This window comes from Oncorhynchus masou, chromosome 32 (assembly GCF_036934945.1).
Source record: "Oncorhynchus masou masou isolate Uvic2021 chromosome 32, UVic_Omas_1.1, whole genome shotgun sequence".
In the NCBI taxonomy this organism is placed as follows: Eukaryota; Metazoa; Chordata; class Actinopteri; order Salmoniformes; family Salmonidae; genus Oncorhynchus; species Oncorhynchus masou.
Genome location: NC_088243.1, coordinates 3,373,882 through 3,391,212, shown reverse-complemented (window position 1 = coordinate 3,391,212; position 17,331 = coordinate 3,373,882). Strand labels below are relative to the sequence as shown.

Sequence of the window (17,331 nt, the reverse complement as noted above, 5' to 3'; positions counted from 1 at the left end):
ACACACCTTTATAATACAGACGACCTGAAATACTACAGGTGAGGACACACCTTTATAACACAGACGACCTGAAATACTACAGGTGAGGACACACCTTTATAACACAGACGACCTGAAATACTACAGGTGAGGACACACCTTTATAACACAGACGTCCTGAAATAGTACAGGTGAGGACACACCTTTATAACACAGACGGCCTGAAATACTACAGGTGAGGACACACCTTTATAACACAGAGACGACCTGAAATACTACAGGTGAGGACACACCTTTATAACACAGACGTCCTGAAATAGTACAGGTGAGGACACACCTTTATAACACAGACGGCCTGAAATACTACAGGTGAGGTCACACCTTTATAACACAGATGACCTGAAATACTACAGGTGAGGACACACCTTTATAACACAGACGTCCTGAAATAGTACAGGTGAGGACACACCTTTATAACACAGACGGCCTGAAATACTACAGGTGAGGACACACCTTTATAACACAGAGACGACCTGAAATACTACAGGTGAGGACACACCTTTATAACACAGACGGCCTGAAATACTACAGGTGAGGACACACCTTTATAACACAGACGTCCTGAAATAGTACAGGTGAGGACACACCTTTATAACACAGAGACGACCTGATATACTACAGGTGAGGACACACCTTTAAAACACAGACGTCCTGAAATAGTACAGGTGAGGACACACCTTTATAACACAGAGACGACCTGTAATACTACAGGTGAGGACACACCTTTATAACACAGACGACCTGAAATACTACAGGTGAGGACACACCTTTATAACACAGAGACGACCTGAAATACTACAGGTGAGGTCACACCTTTATAACACAGACAACCTGAAATACTACAGGTGAGGACACACCTTTATAACACAGACGACCTGAAATACTACAGGTGAGGACACACCTTTATAACACAGACAACCTGAAATACTACAGGTGAGGACACACCTTTATAACACAGACGACCTGATATACTACAGGTGAGGACACACCTTTATAACACAGACGACCTGAAATACTACAGGTGAGGACACACCTTTATAACACAGACGACCTGTAATACTACAGGTGAGGACACACCTTTATAACACAGACGGCCTGAAATACTACAGGTGAGGACACACCTTTATAACACAGAGATGACCTGAAATACTACAGGTGAGGACACACCTTTATAACACAGAGATGACCTGAAATACTACAGGTGAGGACACACCTTTATAACACAGACGGTCTGAATTACTACATGTGAGGACACACCTTTATAACACAGAGATGACCTGAAATACTACAGGTGAGGACACACCTTTTTATAACACAATTGTCCTTGTTTGGGGACCTAACATTAACCCCTACATGTTAAGAGAGATGAGGCCCTTTATCTACTTCCCCAGAGAGAGATGAGGCCCTTTATCTACTTCCCCAGAGAGAGAGATGAGGCCCTTTATCTACTTCCTCAGAGAGAGAGATGAGGCCCTTTATCTACTTCCTCAGAGAGAGAGATGAGGCCCTTTATCTACTTCCTCAGAGAGAGAGATGAGGCCCTTTATCTACTTCCTCAGAGAGAGAGATGAGGCCCTTTATCTACTTCCCCAGAGAGAGAGATGAGGCCCTTTATCTACTTCCTCAGAGAGAGATGAGGCCCTTTATCTACTTCCCCAGAGAGAGAGATGAGGCCCTTTATCTACTTCCCCAGAGAGAGATGAGGCCCTTTATCTACTTCCTCAGAGAGAGAGATGAGGCCCTTTATCTACTTCCCCAGAGAGATGAGGCCCTTTATCTACTTCCTCAGAGAGATGAGGCCCTTTATCTACTACCTCAGAGAGATGAGGCCCTTTATCTACTTCCCCAGAGAGATGAGGCCCTTTATCTACTTCCCCAGAGAGAGATGAGGCCCTTTATCTACTTCCTCAGAGAGAGAGATGAGGCCCTTTATCTACTTCCTCAGAGAGAGAGATGAGGCCCTTTATCTACTTCCTCAGAGAGAGATGAGGCCCTTTATCTACTTCCCCAGAGAGAGATGAGGCCCTTTATCTACTTCCTCAGAGAGAGAGATGAGGCCCTTTATCTACTTCCCCAGAGAGATGAGGCCCTTTATCTACTTTCAGAGAGATGAGGCCCTTTATCTACTACCTCAGAGAGATGAGGCCCTTTATCTACTTCCCCAGAGAGATGAGGCCCTTTATCTACTTCCCCAGAGAGATGAGGCCCTTTATCTACTTCCCCAGAGAGATGAGGCCCTTTATCTACTTCCTCAGAGAGAGATGAGGCCCTTTATCTACTTCCAGAGAGATGAGGCCCTTTATCCCCAGAGAGATGAGGATCAGAGAGCCCTTTATCTACTCCTCAGAGAGATGAGGCCCTTTATCTACTTCCTCAGAGAGATGAGGCCCTTTATCTACTTCCTCAGAGAGAGAGATGAGGCCCTTTATCTACTTCCCCAGAGAGAGATGAGGCCCTTTATCTACTTCCCAGAGAGAGAGATGAGGCCCTTTATCTACTTCCCCAGAGAGATGAGATGAGGCCCTTTATCTACTTCCTCAGAGAGAGATGAGGCCCTTTATCTACTTCCTCAGAGAGAGAGATGAGGTCCTTTATCTACTTCCCCCTTTATCTACTTCCCTTTATCTACTTCCTCAGAGAGAGATGAGGCTTTATCCTTTCAGAGAGATGAGGCCCTTTATCTACTTCCCCAGAGAGAGATGAGGCCCTTTATCTACTTCCTCAGAGAGAGAGATGAGGCCCTTTATCTACTTCCTCAGAGAGATGAGGCCCTTTATGAGGCCCTTATCTACTTCCTCAGAGAGAGATGAGGCCCTTTATCTACTTCCTCAGAGAGAGATGAGGCCCTTTATCTACTTCCTCAGAGAGAGATGAGGCCCTTTATCTACTTCCTCAGAGAGAGAGATGAGGCCCTTTATCTATCAGAGAGATGACTTTATCTACTTCCTCAGAGAGATGAGGCCCTTTATCTACTTCCTCAGAGAGATGAGGCCCTTTATCTACTTCAGAGAGATGAGGCCCTTTATCTACTTCCCCAGAGAGATGAGGCCCTTTATCTACAGTGCCTTGCGAAAGTATTCGGCCCCCTTGAACTTTGCGACCTTTTGCCACATTTCAGGCTTCAAACATAAAGATATAAAACTGTATTTTTTTGTGAAGAATCAACAACAAGTGGGACACAATCATGAAGTGGAACGACATTTATTGAATATTTCAAACTTTTTTAACAAATCAAAAACTGAAAAATTGGGCGTGCAAAATTATTCAGCCCCTTTATTTTCAGTGCAGCAAACTCTCTCCAGAAGTTCAGTGAGGATCTCTGAATGATCCAATGTTGACCTAAATGACTAATGATGATAAATACAATCCACCTGTGTCTAATCAAGTCTCCGTATAAATGCACCTGCACTGTGATAGTCTCAGAGGTCCTTTAAAAGCGAAGAGAGCATCATGAAGAACAAGGAACACACCAGGCAGGTCGGAGATACTGTTGTGAAGAAGTTTAAAGCCGGATTTGGATACAAAAAGATTTCCCAAGCTTTAAACATCCCAAGGAGCACTGTGCAAGCGATAATATTGAAATGGAGGAGTATCAGACCACTGCAAATCTACCAAGACCTGGCCGTCCCTCTCAACTTTCAGCTCATACAAGGAGAAGACTGATCAGAGATGCAGCCAAGAGGCCCATGATCACTCTGGATGAACTGCAGAGATCTACAGCTGAGGTGGGAGACTCTGTCCATAAGACAGCAATCAGTCGTATATTGCACAAATCTGGCCTTTATGGAAGAGTGGCAAGAAGAAAGCCATTTCTTAAAGATATCCATAAAAGTGTCATTTAAAGTTTGCCACAAGCCACCTGGGAGACACACCAAACATGTGGAAGAAGGTGCTCTGGTCAGATGAAACCAAAAATTGAACTTTTTGGCAACAATGCAAAACGTTATGTTGGGCGTAAAAGCAACACAGCTCATCACCCTGAAACACCATACCCACTGCCAAACATGGTGGTGGCAGCATCATGGTTTGTGCCTGCTTTTCTTCAGCATGGACAGGGAAGATGGTTAAAATTGATGGGAAGATGGATGGAGCCAAATACAGGACCATTCTGGAAGAAAACCTGATGGAGTCTGCAAAAGACCTGAGACTGGGACGGAGATTTGTCTTCGAAACAAGACAATGATCCAAAACATAAAGCAAAATCTACAATGGAATGGTTCAAAAATAAACATATCCAGGTGTTAGAATGGCCAAGTGAAAGTCCAGACCTGAATCCAATCGAGAATCTGTGGAAAGAACTGAAAACTGTGGTTCACAAATGCTCTCCATCCAACCTCACTGAGCTCGAGCTGTTTTGCAAGGAGGAATGGGAAAACATTTGTCTCTCGATGTGCAAAACTGATAGAGACATACCCCAAGCGACTTACAGCTGTAATCGCAGCAAAAGGTGGCGCTACAAAGTATTAACTTAAGGGGGCTGAATAATTTTGCAAGCCCAATTTTTCAGTTGTTGATTTGTTAAAAAAGTTTGAAATATCCAATAAATGTCGTTCCACTTCATGATTGTGTCCCACTTGTTGTTGATTCTTCACAAAAAAATAGTTTTATATCTTTATGTTTGAAGCCTGAAATGTGGCAAAAGGTCGCAAAGTTCAAGGGGGCCGAATACTTTTGCAATGCACTGTACTTCCTCAGAGAGATGAGGCCCTTTATCTACTTCCCCAGAGAGAGATGAACTGATGGATACCGTTTCTGCATCCAGCATAAAGGAAGTTGGAGTTACTTTCACGAGCCAAATGCTTAACAGCATCAGCACAATGACTGGAAGTCTATGGTATCTGCTAGCAGTTAGCACAGTCATTGCGCTTAACACACTAGTTAGCAATTGCGCTAACGCTAATTTGCCACTTCTTTCAAACTGCAGGCAGAGACATAAAAATGGTTTCCATGAATTCATCTGACCCTGGGGAAGTAGATAACGGGCCTCATCTCTCTCTCTGGGGAAGTAGATAACGGGCCTCATCTCTCTGAGGAAGTAGATAAAGGGCCTCATCTCTCTCTGAGGAAGTAGATAAAGGGCCTCATCTCTCTGAGGAAGTAGATAAAGGGCCTCATCTCTCTCTCTGAGGAAGTAGATAAAGGGCCTCATCTCTCTCTCTGAGGAAGTAGATAAAGGGCCTCATCTCTCTGGGGAAGTAGATAAAGGGCCTCATCTCTCTGAGGAAGTAGATAAAGGGCCTCATCTCTCTGAGGAAGTAGATAAAGGGCCTCATCTCTCTCTAGGGAAGTAGATAAAGGGCCTCATCTCTCTGGGGAAGTAGATAAAGGGCCTCATCTCTCTCTCCGGGGAAGTAGATAAAGGGCCTCATCTCTCTGGGGAAGTAGATAAAGGGCCTCATCTCTCTGAGGAAGTAGATAAAGGGCCTCATCTCTCTCTCTGGGGAAGTAGATAAAGGGCCTCATCTCTCTGGGGAAGTAGATAAAGGGCCTCATCTCTCTCTGAGGAAGTAGATAAAGGGCCTCATCTCTCTCTGAGGAAGTAGATAAAGGGCCTCATCTCTCTGGGGAAGTAGATAAAGGGCCTCATCTCTCTGGGGAAGTAGATAAAGGGCCTCATCTCTCTGGGGAAGTAGTTAAAGGGCCTCACCTCTCTCTGAGGAAGTAGATAAAGGGCCTCATCTCTCTGGGGAAGTAGATAAAGGGCCTCATCTCTCTGGGGAAGTAGATAAAGGGCCTCATCTCTCTGGGGAAGTAGATAAAGGGCCTCATCTCTCTGGGGAAGTAGTTAAAGGGCCTCATCTCTCTGGGGAAGTAGATAAAGGGCCTCATCTCTCTGAGGAAGTAGATAAAGGGCCTCATCTCTCTCTCTGAGGAAGTAGATAAAGGGCCTCATCTCTCTCTCTGAGGAAGTAGATAAAGGGCCTCATCTCTCTCTCTGAGGAAGTAGATAAAGGGCCTCATCTCTCTGAGGAAGTAGATAAAGGGCCTCATCTCTCTCTGGGGAAGTAGATAAAGGGCCTCATCTCTCTGAGGAAGTAGATAAAGGGCCTCATCTCTCTGGGGAAGTAGATAAAGGGCCTCATCTCTCTGAGGAAGTAGATAAAGGGCCTCATCTCTCTGGGGAAGTAGATAAAGGGCCTCATCTCTCTCTGAGGTAGTAGATAAAGGGCCTCATCTCTCTGGGGAAGTAGATAAAGGGCCTCATCTCTCTGAGGAAGTAGATAAAGGGCCTCATCTCTCTGGGGAAGTAGATAAAGGGCCTCATCTCTCTGAGGAAGTAGATAAAGGGCCTCATCTCTCTGAGGAAGTAGATAAAGGGCCTCATCTCTCTCTCTGGGGAAGTAGATAAAGGGCCTCATCTCTCTCTCTGGGGAAGTAGATAAAGGGCCTCATCTCTCTCTGGGGAAGTAGATAAAGGGCCTCATCTCTCTCTCTGGGGAAGTAGATAAAGGGCCTCATCTCTCTCTGGGGAAGTAGATAAAGGGCCTCATCTCTCTCTGGGGAAGTAGATAAAGGGCCTCATCTCTCTCTGGGGAAGTAGATAAAGGGCCTCATCTCTCTCTGGGGAAGTAGATAAAGGGCCTCATCTCTCTCTGGGGAAGTAGATAAAGGGCCTCATCTCTCTCTGAGGTAGTAGATAAAGGGCCTCATCTCTCTCTCTGGGGAAGTAGATAAAGGGCCTCATCTCTCTCTCTGGGGAAGTAGATAAAGGGCCTCATCTCTCTCTCTGGGGAAGTAGATAAAGGGCCTCATCTCTCTCTGGGGAAGTAGATAAAGGGCCTCATCTCTCTCTCTGAGGTAGTAGATAAAGGGCCTCATCTCTCTCTCTGGGGAAGTAGATAAAGGGCCTCATCTCTCTCTCTGGGGAAGTAGATAAAGGGCCTCATCTCTCTTAACATGTAGGGGTTAATGTTAGGTCCCCAAACAAGGACAATTGTGTTATAAAAAGGTCCTCACCTGTAGTATTTCAGGTCGTCTGTGTTATAAAGGTGTGACCTCACCTGTAGTATTTCAGGTCGTCTCTGTGTTATAAAGGTGTGACCTCACCTGTAGTATTCCCTCTCTGGGGAAGTAGGGCCAAAATCCTGAAGTATCCTTTTATGCTGTATGACTGACCGGCCTTCCTCTCTCTCCCTCCAGGGGTAGTGCTCTACAGAAGCGTCTGAGAGACCGTGAGAAGGAGACGGAGCTGGATGAGAGAGACAGGAAGCGGGAGAAGGAGGAGCATGATCAGATCAGACAGAGACTGTTAGCTGAGGGACACCCAGACCCTGAGGCCGAGCTGCAGAGGGTATGTCTGGCCGTCTGTCTGGCCGACTGTCTGGCTCTATTGCTGTCTGTCTGGCCATCTGTCTGTCTGGCCGAACATCTGGCTCTATTGCTGTCTGTCTGGCTGGATGGCTCTATTGCTGTCTGGCTGTTTGTCTGTCTCTGTCTGTCAACTCTGTGTTGTTAATGTTCAAGTTCAGGTTGTACCTTCCAGTTTCCAACCATTTCCTCCCTCCTGAACACAACCCTACTGTCTGTCATCTGGCTAACTGGCACATCAACAGACATGAGAAATGTGGATCAATGTGCATTGTACCCTGTCAAATAGGGACAATGAACATGAATCGACAATGCACATTTTTTTCATATATTTTTATTTTAGTGTGTTGACTTTTTTTGTATAAATGCACTTTAAATACATTTGATTTGAATCCAAGATGGAGGAGGAGGCAGAGCGGAGGCGGCAGCCCCCAGTGAAGCCGGTGCCAGAGGAGGAGGTGCAGCAGGAGAAACCAAACCGGGAGAGGGAGCACCACGAGAGGGAGCACCGGGAGAGGGAGCACCGAGAGCGGGAGCACAGAGAGAGGGAGCACCACAGGGACAGGAGAGGAGCAGACAGGCCTCCTCTCCAGCACCTTCAACCCCAATCAGACGATGACTTGGAGGAAGGGGAGGAGCTTGATGATTGTGACCGGGAGGACTCATCAGATGCCAGGCCAAACCCAAACCTGAAGCCCACGATGCGGCCAATAACATCGGCCCCTTCGGTGTCGTCGGGCAGCGGCGGCGCCACACCCAACTCCCCCGGCAACGAGTCTCCCTGCGGCATCATCATCCCTCATGAAAATTCTCCTGAAGCCCGGCCCGCTGAAGAACAGCATCCCAAGATTGGCCTCAGCCTCAAACTAGGTGAGTTAAAACTAGATTGAACTAGTTAGAACAAGATTGGCCTCAGCCTCAAACTGGGTGAGTTAAAACTAGATTGAACTAGTTAGAACAAGATTGGCCTCAGTCTCAAACTGGGTGAGTTAAAACTAGATTGAACTCGTTAGAACAAGATTGGCCTCAGCCTCAAACTAGGTGAGTTAAAATTAGATCGAACTCGTTAGAACAAGATTGGCCTCAGCCTCAAACTGGGTGAGTTAAAACTAGATTGAACTAGTTAGAACAAGATTGGCCTCAGCCTCAAACTAGGTGAGTTAAAATTAGATCGAACTCGTTAGAACAAGATTGGCCTCAGCCTCAAACTGGGTGAGTTAAAACTAGATTGAACTAGTTAGAACAAGATTGGCCTCAGCCTCAAACTGGTTAAGTCATCATCGTCATCTCTCAGTCTAACGTGCTGACCACACCGCTCGCGTAACAAAATAAAATTGCACATACGTGTTATTTCAATCATTGCACCCACACTGCTGACGTCAACGAGCGTCTGCGTAGCCAGGCGCTAAAATAGAACTTGGTTCTATTTGTGACGCTCGACGCTTTGCAAGTCCCGCCTCTCCCATCTCCTCATTGGTTTTTAGGAGCATATACCCACGTGGGTGATTGGAAGATGATCTGAGGTCCACACTCCAGTTGGTGGTGGTGGTAATGCACCTTAAAGTTGGTTGCCATCCGCAATATAAAGTCCAAAGAAGAGAAGAAGTAGCCAGAAGGAAGAGAGATTACTAGAAACCAACTTGGTTGACCCTTTTATGTGTGGATTAATTGTCAGAGTAGAGGACCTTGTGCATTTCAGGTAAAATAACAACTCAACGTTTGTATCCCATGACAAATTAGCGAGAAACAGCAAGCTCTCTAAATAGGAGAAGTTAGCTAGAAACTGCAAGCAAGCTAAACAGGACAAATTAGCTAGCAACAACTAGCTAGCTAAATAGGACAAGTTAGCTAGAAACTGCAAGCTAGCTGAATAGGACAAATTAGCTAGCAAAAGCAAGCTAGCTAAATAGGACAAATTAGCTAGCAAAAACAAGCTAGCTAAATAGGACAAATTAGCTAGCAACAGCAAGCTAGCTAAATAGGACAAATTAGCTAGCGACTGCAAGCTAGCTAAAAAGGACAAATTAGCTAGCGACTGCAAGCTAGATAAATAGGACAAATTAGCTAGCGACTGCAAGCTAGCTGGCTAAATGTCCATTGATGTTTAATGCTTTTCGACCTGTCCCCAAATTAATATAAAGTGGGGCAAAAAATGTATTTAGTCAGCCACCAATTGTGCAAGTTCTCCCACTTAAAAAGATGAGAGAGGCCTGTAAATTTCATCATAGGTACACTTCAACTATGACAGACAAAATGAGAAAAAGAAATCCAGGAAATCACATTGTAGGATTTTTTAATGAATTTATTTGCAAATTATTGTGGAAAATAAGTATTTGGTCAATAACCAAAGTTTATCTCAATACTTTGTTATATACCCTTTGTTGGCAATGACAGAGGTCAAACATTTTCTGTAAGTCTTCACAAGTTTTTCACACACTGTTGCTGGTATTGTGGCCCATTCCTCCATGCAGATCTCCTCTAGAGCAGTGATGTTTTGGGGCTGTTGCTGGGCAACACGGACTCCCTCCAAAGATTTTCTATGGGGTTGAGATCTGAAGACTGGCAAGGCCACTCCACTCCTTGAAATGCTTCTTACGAAGCCACTCCTTCGTTGCCCGGGCGGTGTGTTTGGGATCATTGTCATGCTGAAAGACCCAACCACGTTTCATCTTCAATACCCTTGCTGATGGAAGGATGTTTTCACTCAAAATCTCACGATACATGGCCCCATTCATTCTTTCTTTTACACGGATCAGTCATCCTGGTCCCTATGCAGATAAACAGCCCCAAAGCATGATGTTTCCACCCCCATGCTCCACAGTAGGTTTGGTGTTCTTTGGATGCAACTCAGCATTCTTTGTCCTCCAAACACGACAAGTTGAGTTTTTACCAAAAGGTTATATTTTGGTTTCATCTGACCATATGACATTCTCCCAAACTTCTTCTGGATCATCCAAATGCTCTCTAGCAAACTTCAGACGGGCCTGGACATGTGTCCCCCTGCTTAAACCAGTACGTCTGGCACTGCAGGATTTGAGTCTCTGGCGGCGTAGTGTGTTACTGATGGTAGGCTTTGTTACTTTGGTCCCAGCTCTCTGCAGATCATTCACTAGGTCCCCCCGTGTGGTTCTGGGATTTTTGCTCACCGTTCTTGTGATCATTTTGACCCCATGGGGTGAGATCTTGTGTGGAGCCCCAGATCGAGGGAGATTATCAGTGGTCTTGTATGTCTTCCATTTCCTAATAATTGCTCCCACAGTTGATTTCTTCAAACCAAGCTGCTTACCTATTGCAGATTCAGCACCAGTCTTCCCAGCCTGGTGCAGGTCTACAATGTTGTTTCTGGTGTCCTTTGACAGCTCTTTGGTCTTGGCCATAGTGGAGTTTGGAGTGTGACTGTTTGAGGTTGTGGACAGGTGTCTTTTATACTGATAACAAGTTCAAACAGGTGCCATTAATACAGGTAATGAGTGGAGGACAGAGGAGCCTCTAAAAGAAGACGTTATTGGTCTGTGAGAACCAGAAATCTTGCTTGTTTGTAGGTAACCAAATACTTATTTTCCACCATAATTTGCAAATAAATTCATAAAAAATCCTACAATGTGATTTTCTGGATTTTTTTTCTTCTCATTTTGTCTGTCATAGTTGAAGTGTACCTATGATGAAAATTACAGGCCTCTTTCATCTTTTTAAGTGGAGAACTTGCACAATTGGTGGCTGACTAAATACTTTTTTGCCCCACTGTAGTTGGTTCAGAGTTGGTTTTGATATTTCAACCTGCGCCTGTTGGAATACCTGGTCTTGTCAGTGTGTGACCCTCTAGCTTTGACCCTCAATTGTCTATAACCCACTGTAACCCACCAACCTATCTCTCCCCCTGTCCCCTCTATAACCCGTCTCTCTCTCTCTCCCCCTGTCCCCTCTATAACCCGTCTCTCTCTCTCCGTCCCCTCTATAACCCGTCTCTCTCTCTCCGTCCCCTCTATAACCCGTCTCTCTCTCGTCTCCCCTCTATCCGTCCCCTGTCCCCACTATAACCCGTCTCTCTCTCCGTCCCCACTATAACCCGTCTCTCTCCCATCTCTCATAATCCGTCCCTCTATAACCCGTCTCTCTCTCTCCGTCTCCTCTATAACCCTCTCTCTCCGTCCCCTCTATAACCCGTCTCTCTCTCTCCGTCCCCTCTATAACCCGTCTCTCCCCCCGTCTCCAGGAGCCAGCCCCAGCCATCAGATCCACACCGGGAGTAAACGTAAGAAGCTGGCCAACGTCGACAGCGTCTTCAACAAGTTCGGAGAGGAGGAGGCCGACGAGGCGCCTCGTAAACGTAAGCTGGTTCCGCTGGACTACGGTGAGGATGATAAGAGCTTGGGTCTGGACGGGGCCGAGGTACCTGGAGGGAAGGGAGGACAAAACACCGGAGAAACGGAAACACATCAGGAGTCTCATTGAGAAGATCCCGACGGCCAGACCGGATCTGTTCAACTACCCTCTGGACTGGACTGCTGTGGACTCTGTAAGGAGGAGGAGGATTTTTTAAAATTGAACCTTTTATTTTACTAGGCAAGTCAGCTTAGAACAAATTCTTATTTTCAATGACGGCCTAGGAACAGTGGGTTAACTGCCTGTTCAGGGGCAGAACGACAGATTTGTACCTTGTCAGCTCGGGGATTTGAACTTGCAACCTTCCGGTTACTAGTCCAATGCTCTAACCACTAGGCTACACTGCCGCCCCAATATGTCTATGGATATGAACCAAATATATATGATTGTCAACAACAGCCAGTGTTTATTTTACCTGTAGAGGTTAATTAACTGGATGAATTGTTACCCAAATCTAATGCATCATAAAAACAGCTGATCAGCAGTTGCAATAGAACTGTGACCATGACAGCAAATTGATAATTAAAAATAAGTAAAATTATTAAATGTGCATGTTTAAGTTATTTAGCCTTTATTTAACTAGGCAAGTCAGTTAAGAACAAATTCTTATTTACTAAAGATGGCCTAGGAACAGTGGGTTAACTGCCTGTTCAGAACGACAGATTTGTACTTTGTCAGCTCGGGGATTTGAACTTGCAACCTTCCGGTTACTAGTCCAACACTCTAACCACTAGGCTACCCGATGATGATGATGATGATGATGATGAGGCAGGTCGGCCCCAGAGCTCTGGTGTGGGTCAGTTGGTAATAACGTGACGATTGCAGCGTTAAGGAGTGGTTCAAACATCCCGTAGGGTTCACACTAACAAGTCCCAAGGGTCCTGGTCCTCTTGTGGATAACCTAATCTACTCTTGACATATTTGGTCAACAGGAAATTGAAAACGCGATGTGGAAGAACTAGTATTTCTCTGTAAATCACCGGATGTCTGAAACCTCTTGTTGTTCCTGTCTCTCAGACTCTGATGGAGCGTCGCATCAGACCGTGGATCAACAAGAAGATTATAGAGTACATCGGAGAGGAGGAAGCTACGCTAGTCGACTTTGTCTGTTCGAAGGTGAGTCGGCAACTGATTGAGTGGAAGAGAGAATGATTGGCTGAGGAAGGACGACATTCGGTTACCTTGTAAGAAGTTTATAGACAAGGTATGACTGCAACACAATGCGTTCGTTTAGTTTACCTGGTCACTGTTTCAAACACGTATGTTTTTTTGGGGGGGGGGGGCATTTATGGCACAAATCCAATGTACCTATACCACTGAGTGTACAAAACATTAGGAACACCTTACGTTGGGGCATGGACTCTACAACGTGGCGAAAGCGTTCCACAGAAATGCTGGCCCATGTTGACCGGATGTTCTTTGGGTGGTTGATCATTCTTGATACACACAGGAAACTGTTGAGTGTGGAAAAACCCAGCAGCGTTTCAGTTCTTGTCACAAACCGGTGCTCCTGGCACCTACCACCATACCCAGTTCAAAGTCATCTTTTGTCTTGTCCATTCACCCTCTGAATGACACACGAACACAACCCATGTCTCAATTGTCTCAAGGCTTTAAAAAAGCCTACTTTAACCACCTGTCTCCTCCCCTTCATCTACACTGATTGAAGTGGATTTAACAGGTGACATCAGTAAGGGATCATAGCTTTCACCTGGATTCACCTGCTCAGTCTTATTTCATGGAAAGAGCAGCTGTTCCTAATGTTTTGTGTAGTCAGTGTATGTTTGTCAATGGTACCTATGTTTCCACTGTAGTCTTCTATTCTTCACATTGTCCACGGAGGTAGCGGTGGGACACGGTCGGGGGTAGCGATGGGACACGGTCTGGGGTAGCGGTGGGACACGGTCTGGGGTAGCGATGGGACACGGTCGGGGGTAGCGGTGGGACACGGTCGGGGTAGCGGTGGGACACGGTCTGGGGTAGCGGTGGGACACGGTCTGGGGGTGGGACAGCGATGGGACACGGTCGGGGTAGCGATGGGACACGGTCGGGGTAGCGATGGGACACGGTCGGGGGTAGCGATGGGACACGGTCTGGGGTAGCGATGGGACACGGTCGGGGATAGCGATGGGACACGGTCGGGGGTAGCGGTGGGACACGGTCGGGGGTAGCGGTGGGACACGGTCGGGGGTAGCTGGGGTGGGACACGGTCGGGGTAGCGGTGGGACACGGTCGGGGTAGCGATGGGACACGGTCTGGGGTAGCGGTGGGACACGGTCGGGGGTAGCGGTGGGACACGGTCTGGGGGCGAAGGACACGGTCGGGGGTAGCGGGACACGGTCTGGGGTAGCGAAGGGACACGGTCTGGGGTAGCGAAGGGACACGGTCGGGGGTAGCGAAGGGACACGGTCTGGGGTAGCGAAGGGACACGGTCTGGGGTAGCGGTGGGACACGGTCTGGGGTAGCGAAGGACACGGTCTGGGGTAGCGAAGGGACACGGTCTGGGGTAGGGGACACGGTCTGGGGGTATGGGACACGGTCTGGGGTAGCGGTGGGACACGGTCGGGGGGAGCGGTGGGACACGGTCGGGGTAGCGGTGGGACACGGTCGGGGGTAGCGGTGGGACACGGTCGGGGGTAGCGGTGGGACACGGTCGGGGGTAGCGGTGGGACACGGTCGGGGGTAGCGGTGGGACACGGTCGGGGGTAGCGGTGGGACACGGTCGGGGGTAGCGGTGGGACACGGTCGGGGTAGCGGTGGGACACGGGGGTAGCGGTGGGACACGGTCGGGGGTAGCGGTGGGACACGGTCTGGGGTAGCGGTGGGACACGGTCGGGGGTAGCGGTGGGACACGGTCGGAGGTAGCGGTGGGACACGGTCGGGGTAGCGGTGGGACACACGGTCGGGGGTAGCGGTGGGACACGGTCGGGGGTGGGACACGGTGGGACACGGACGGGGGTAGCGGTGGGACACGGTCGGGGGTAGCGGTGGGACACGGTCGGGGGTAGCGGTGGGACACGGTCTGGGGTAGCGGTGGGACACGATCTGGGGTAGCGGTGGGACACGGTCGGGGGTAGCGATGGGACACAGAGGAGGTATTGAGGACTCATTGTCTCTGGGTGCAGTAGGCTTCGTGAGTGTTGTTGTCTTCCACGGTGTTTTACCAGCTTGTTGTCTCCTCAGGTGATGTCTCACGGCACACCGCAGGGGATCTTGGATGATGTTGCCATGGTGAGTTAAATAATAGATCATGATTTTAAAACGTGGTCGTAGAAAAACAATCTTATAGGCTAAACCAGTTTACGGTTCATATGTTATTAAATGTAAGCCAACGTTTGAGTTAGTTCTAAATCTAAGTTTGTTCTCGTCGACAGTGCAGTAGGCTAGACCTAACGGGTGTTAGAACGTGTGTTATTAAGAGAGGAGACCACTAACTGATGTATTGTACCTGCAGGTTCTGGACGAGGAGGCAGAGGTGTTCATAGTTAAAATGTGGAGGTTGTTGATCTACGAAACGGAGGCCAAGAAGATTGGTCTGGGGAAATGAAGACTAGTACCACTACAGTACTACTATCTAGTACTACTACAGTACTACTATCTAGTACTACTACAGTACTACTATCTAGTACTACTACAGTACCACTGTTGTGAGGGACAGTTTTTTTTTTTTTTCTCCGGCTTCAAGTGTCTTTATTTCTCTTGACTGATCACACGGACACCTCTCACTCACTAGGGTGTTGAGACTATGAGCATGGGCCTATTACCAGTCCCCAACCCCCCTCTACCCCCCCCCCCCCCCAACCCACTTCTAAAGATCTCTTTTAAATGAGTATAAACTTCCCTGAGTCAATACATGTTAGAAGCACCTTTATGTGGTGATATACAGCTGTGTCTTTCTGGGTAAGTCTCTTTAAGAGCTTTTCACACCTCGATTGTACAATGTTTTGCCGTTTATTCTTTTTTAAAAATCTTCAAACTCTGTCAAGTTGATTGTTTATCATTGCTAGACAACCATTTTCAAGTCTTGCCATAGATGTTCAAGCCAATTTAAGTCAAAACTGTAACTAGGCCACTCAGGAACATTCAATGTTGTCTTGGAAAGCAACGCCAGTGTAGATTTGGCCTTGTGTTTTTGGTTATTGTCCTGCTGAAAGGTGAATTTGTTTCCCAGCGTCTGTTGGAAGGCAGACTGAACCAGGATTTCCTCTGGGATTTTGCCTGTGCTAAGCTCTCGTCCCCTTCTTTTTATCCTAAAAAAAAACTCCCACATTGAGTACCACTCTTCATATTCTCAAGCATGGCTTTGCCTGCATCATGTTATCGGTATGCTTGTCATTGGCAAGGCTGTGTTGGATTTGCCCCAAGCATAACACTTTGTAGTCAGGACAAAAAAGTCAATTTTTGCAGTCTTACTTAAGTGCCTTGTTGCAAACAGGATGCGTGTAAAGGAATGTTTTTATTCTGTCCAGACTTCCTTCTTTTCACTCTTGTCATTTAGGTTAGTATTGTGGAATAACTACAATGTTGTTGATCCATCCTCAGTTTTCTCCTATCACAGCCGTTAAACTCTGTAACTGTTTTAAAGTCACCATTGACTTCCATGGTGAAATCCCTGAACGGTTTCCTTCCTCTCCGGCAACTGAGTTAGGAAGGACGCCTGTATCTTTGTAGTGACTGGGTGTATTGATACACCATCCAAAGCCTAAATTAATAACTTCACCGTGCTCAAAGGGATGTTCAATGTCTGCTGTTTTTATTTTTTACACATCAACCCATCGGTTGAAAAACCTCCCTTCCTCTCTTTGTGGTTAAATCTTTGCTTGAAATACACTACTCGATTGAGGGACCTTACAGATAATTGTGTGTGTGGGGTACAGAGTTGAGGTAGCCATTTAAAAAAAAAACACGGAAAAAAACACGGAATTAGTCCATGCAAATTATTATGCGGTTTTTTTGTACTTATTTAGGCTTGCCATAACAAAAGAGGTTGAAGACGTGTTGATTCAAGACAACTTTAAATTCATTAATAAAAAACAAAACAATTTATTTTTTAAAATTTACTTTGACATGATGGTATGTAGATCAATGGCACAAAATCTCAGTTGAATCCGTTTTAAATTAAGGCTGTAACACAACAAATTGTGTGGGGGAATCAAGGTGTGTGAATACTTTCTGAAGACTCTGTACTGGTGGAGGATTTGCTCCACTGTGGGATCTAATGATAAAATGAAAGAAGCTTTTAAAAAAAATATATATATATATAATTTTTTTATTTTTATGAAAATGTATCTTCAAATTTGAACATGTGGAAATGTGATGTCACAACTGGATGCAACAATGTTACATGTGTTTACGTGGAATACAGTACCAGTCAATAGTTTGGACACATCTACTCATTAAAGGGTTTTTCTTTATTTGTACTATTTTGTACAATGTAGAATAACAGTGAAGACATCAAAACTATGAAGTAACACACATGGAATCATGTAGTAACCAGAAAAGTGTTAAACAAATCAAAATATATTTTATATTTGAGATTCTTCAAAGTAGCCACCCTTTTCCTTGATGACAGCTTTGCACACTCTTGGCATTCTCTCAACC

At 46.3% G+C, this 17,331-nt stretch overlaps 1 protein-coding gene across 1 annotated transcript in view; it reads left to right on the top strand.

Annotated features, from left to right (window-relative positions):
- The window catches only part of LOC135526877 (RNA-binding protein 25-like), a 58,469-nt gene extending 41,355 nt beyond the window's left edge, over window positions 1-17,114 (top strand). The window contains 7 exon segments of the mRNA XM_064955545.1: window positions 7,180-7,330; window positions 7,746-8,217; window positions 11,561-11,754; window positions 11,756-11,863; window positions 12,748-12,846; window positions 14,914-14,961; window positions 15,185-17,114. Coding sequence (XP_064811617.1) covers window positions 7,180-7,330; window positions 7,746-8,217; window positions 11,561-11,754; window positions 11,756-11,863; window positions 12,748-12,846; window positions 14,914-14,961; window positions 15,185-15,277 — 1,165 coding nt within the window. The 3' untranslated portion in view covers window positions 15,278-17,114.
- The last annotated feature ends 217 nt before the right edge of the window (window positions 17,115-17,331 follow it).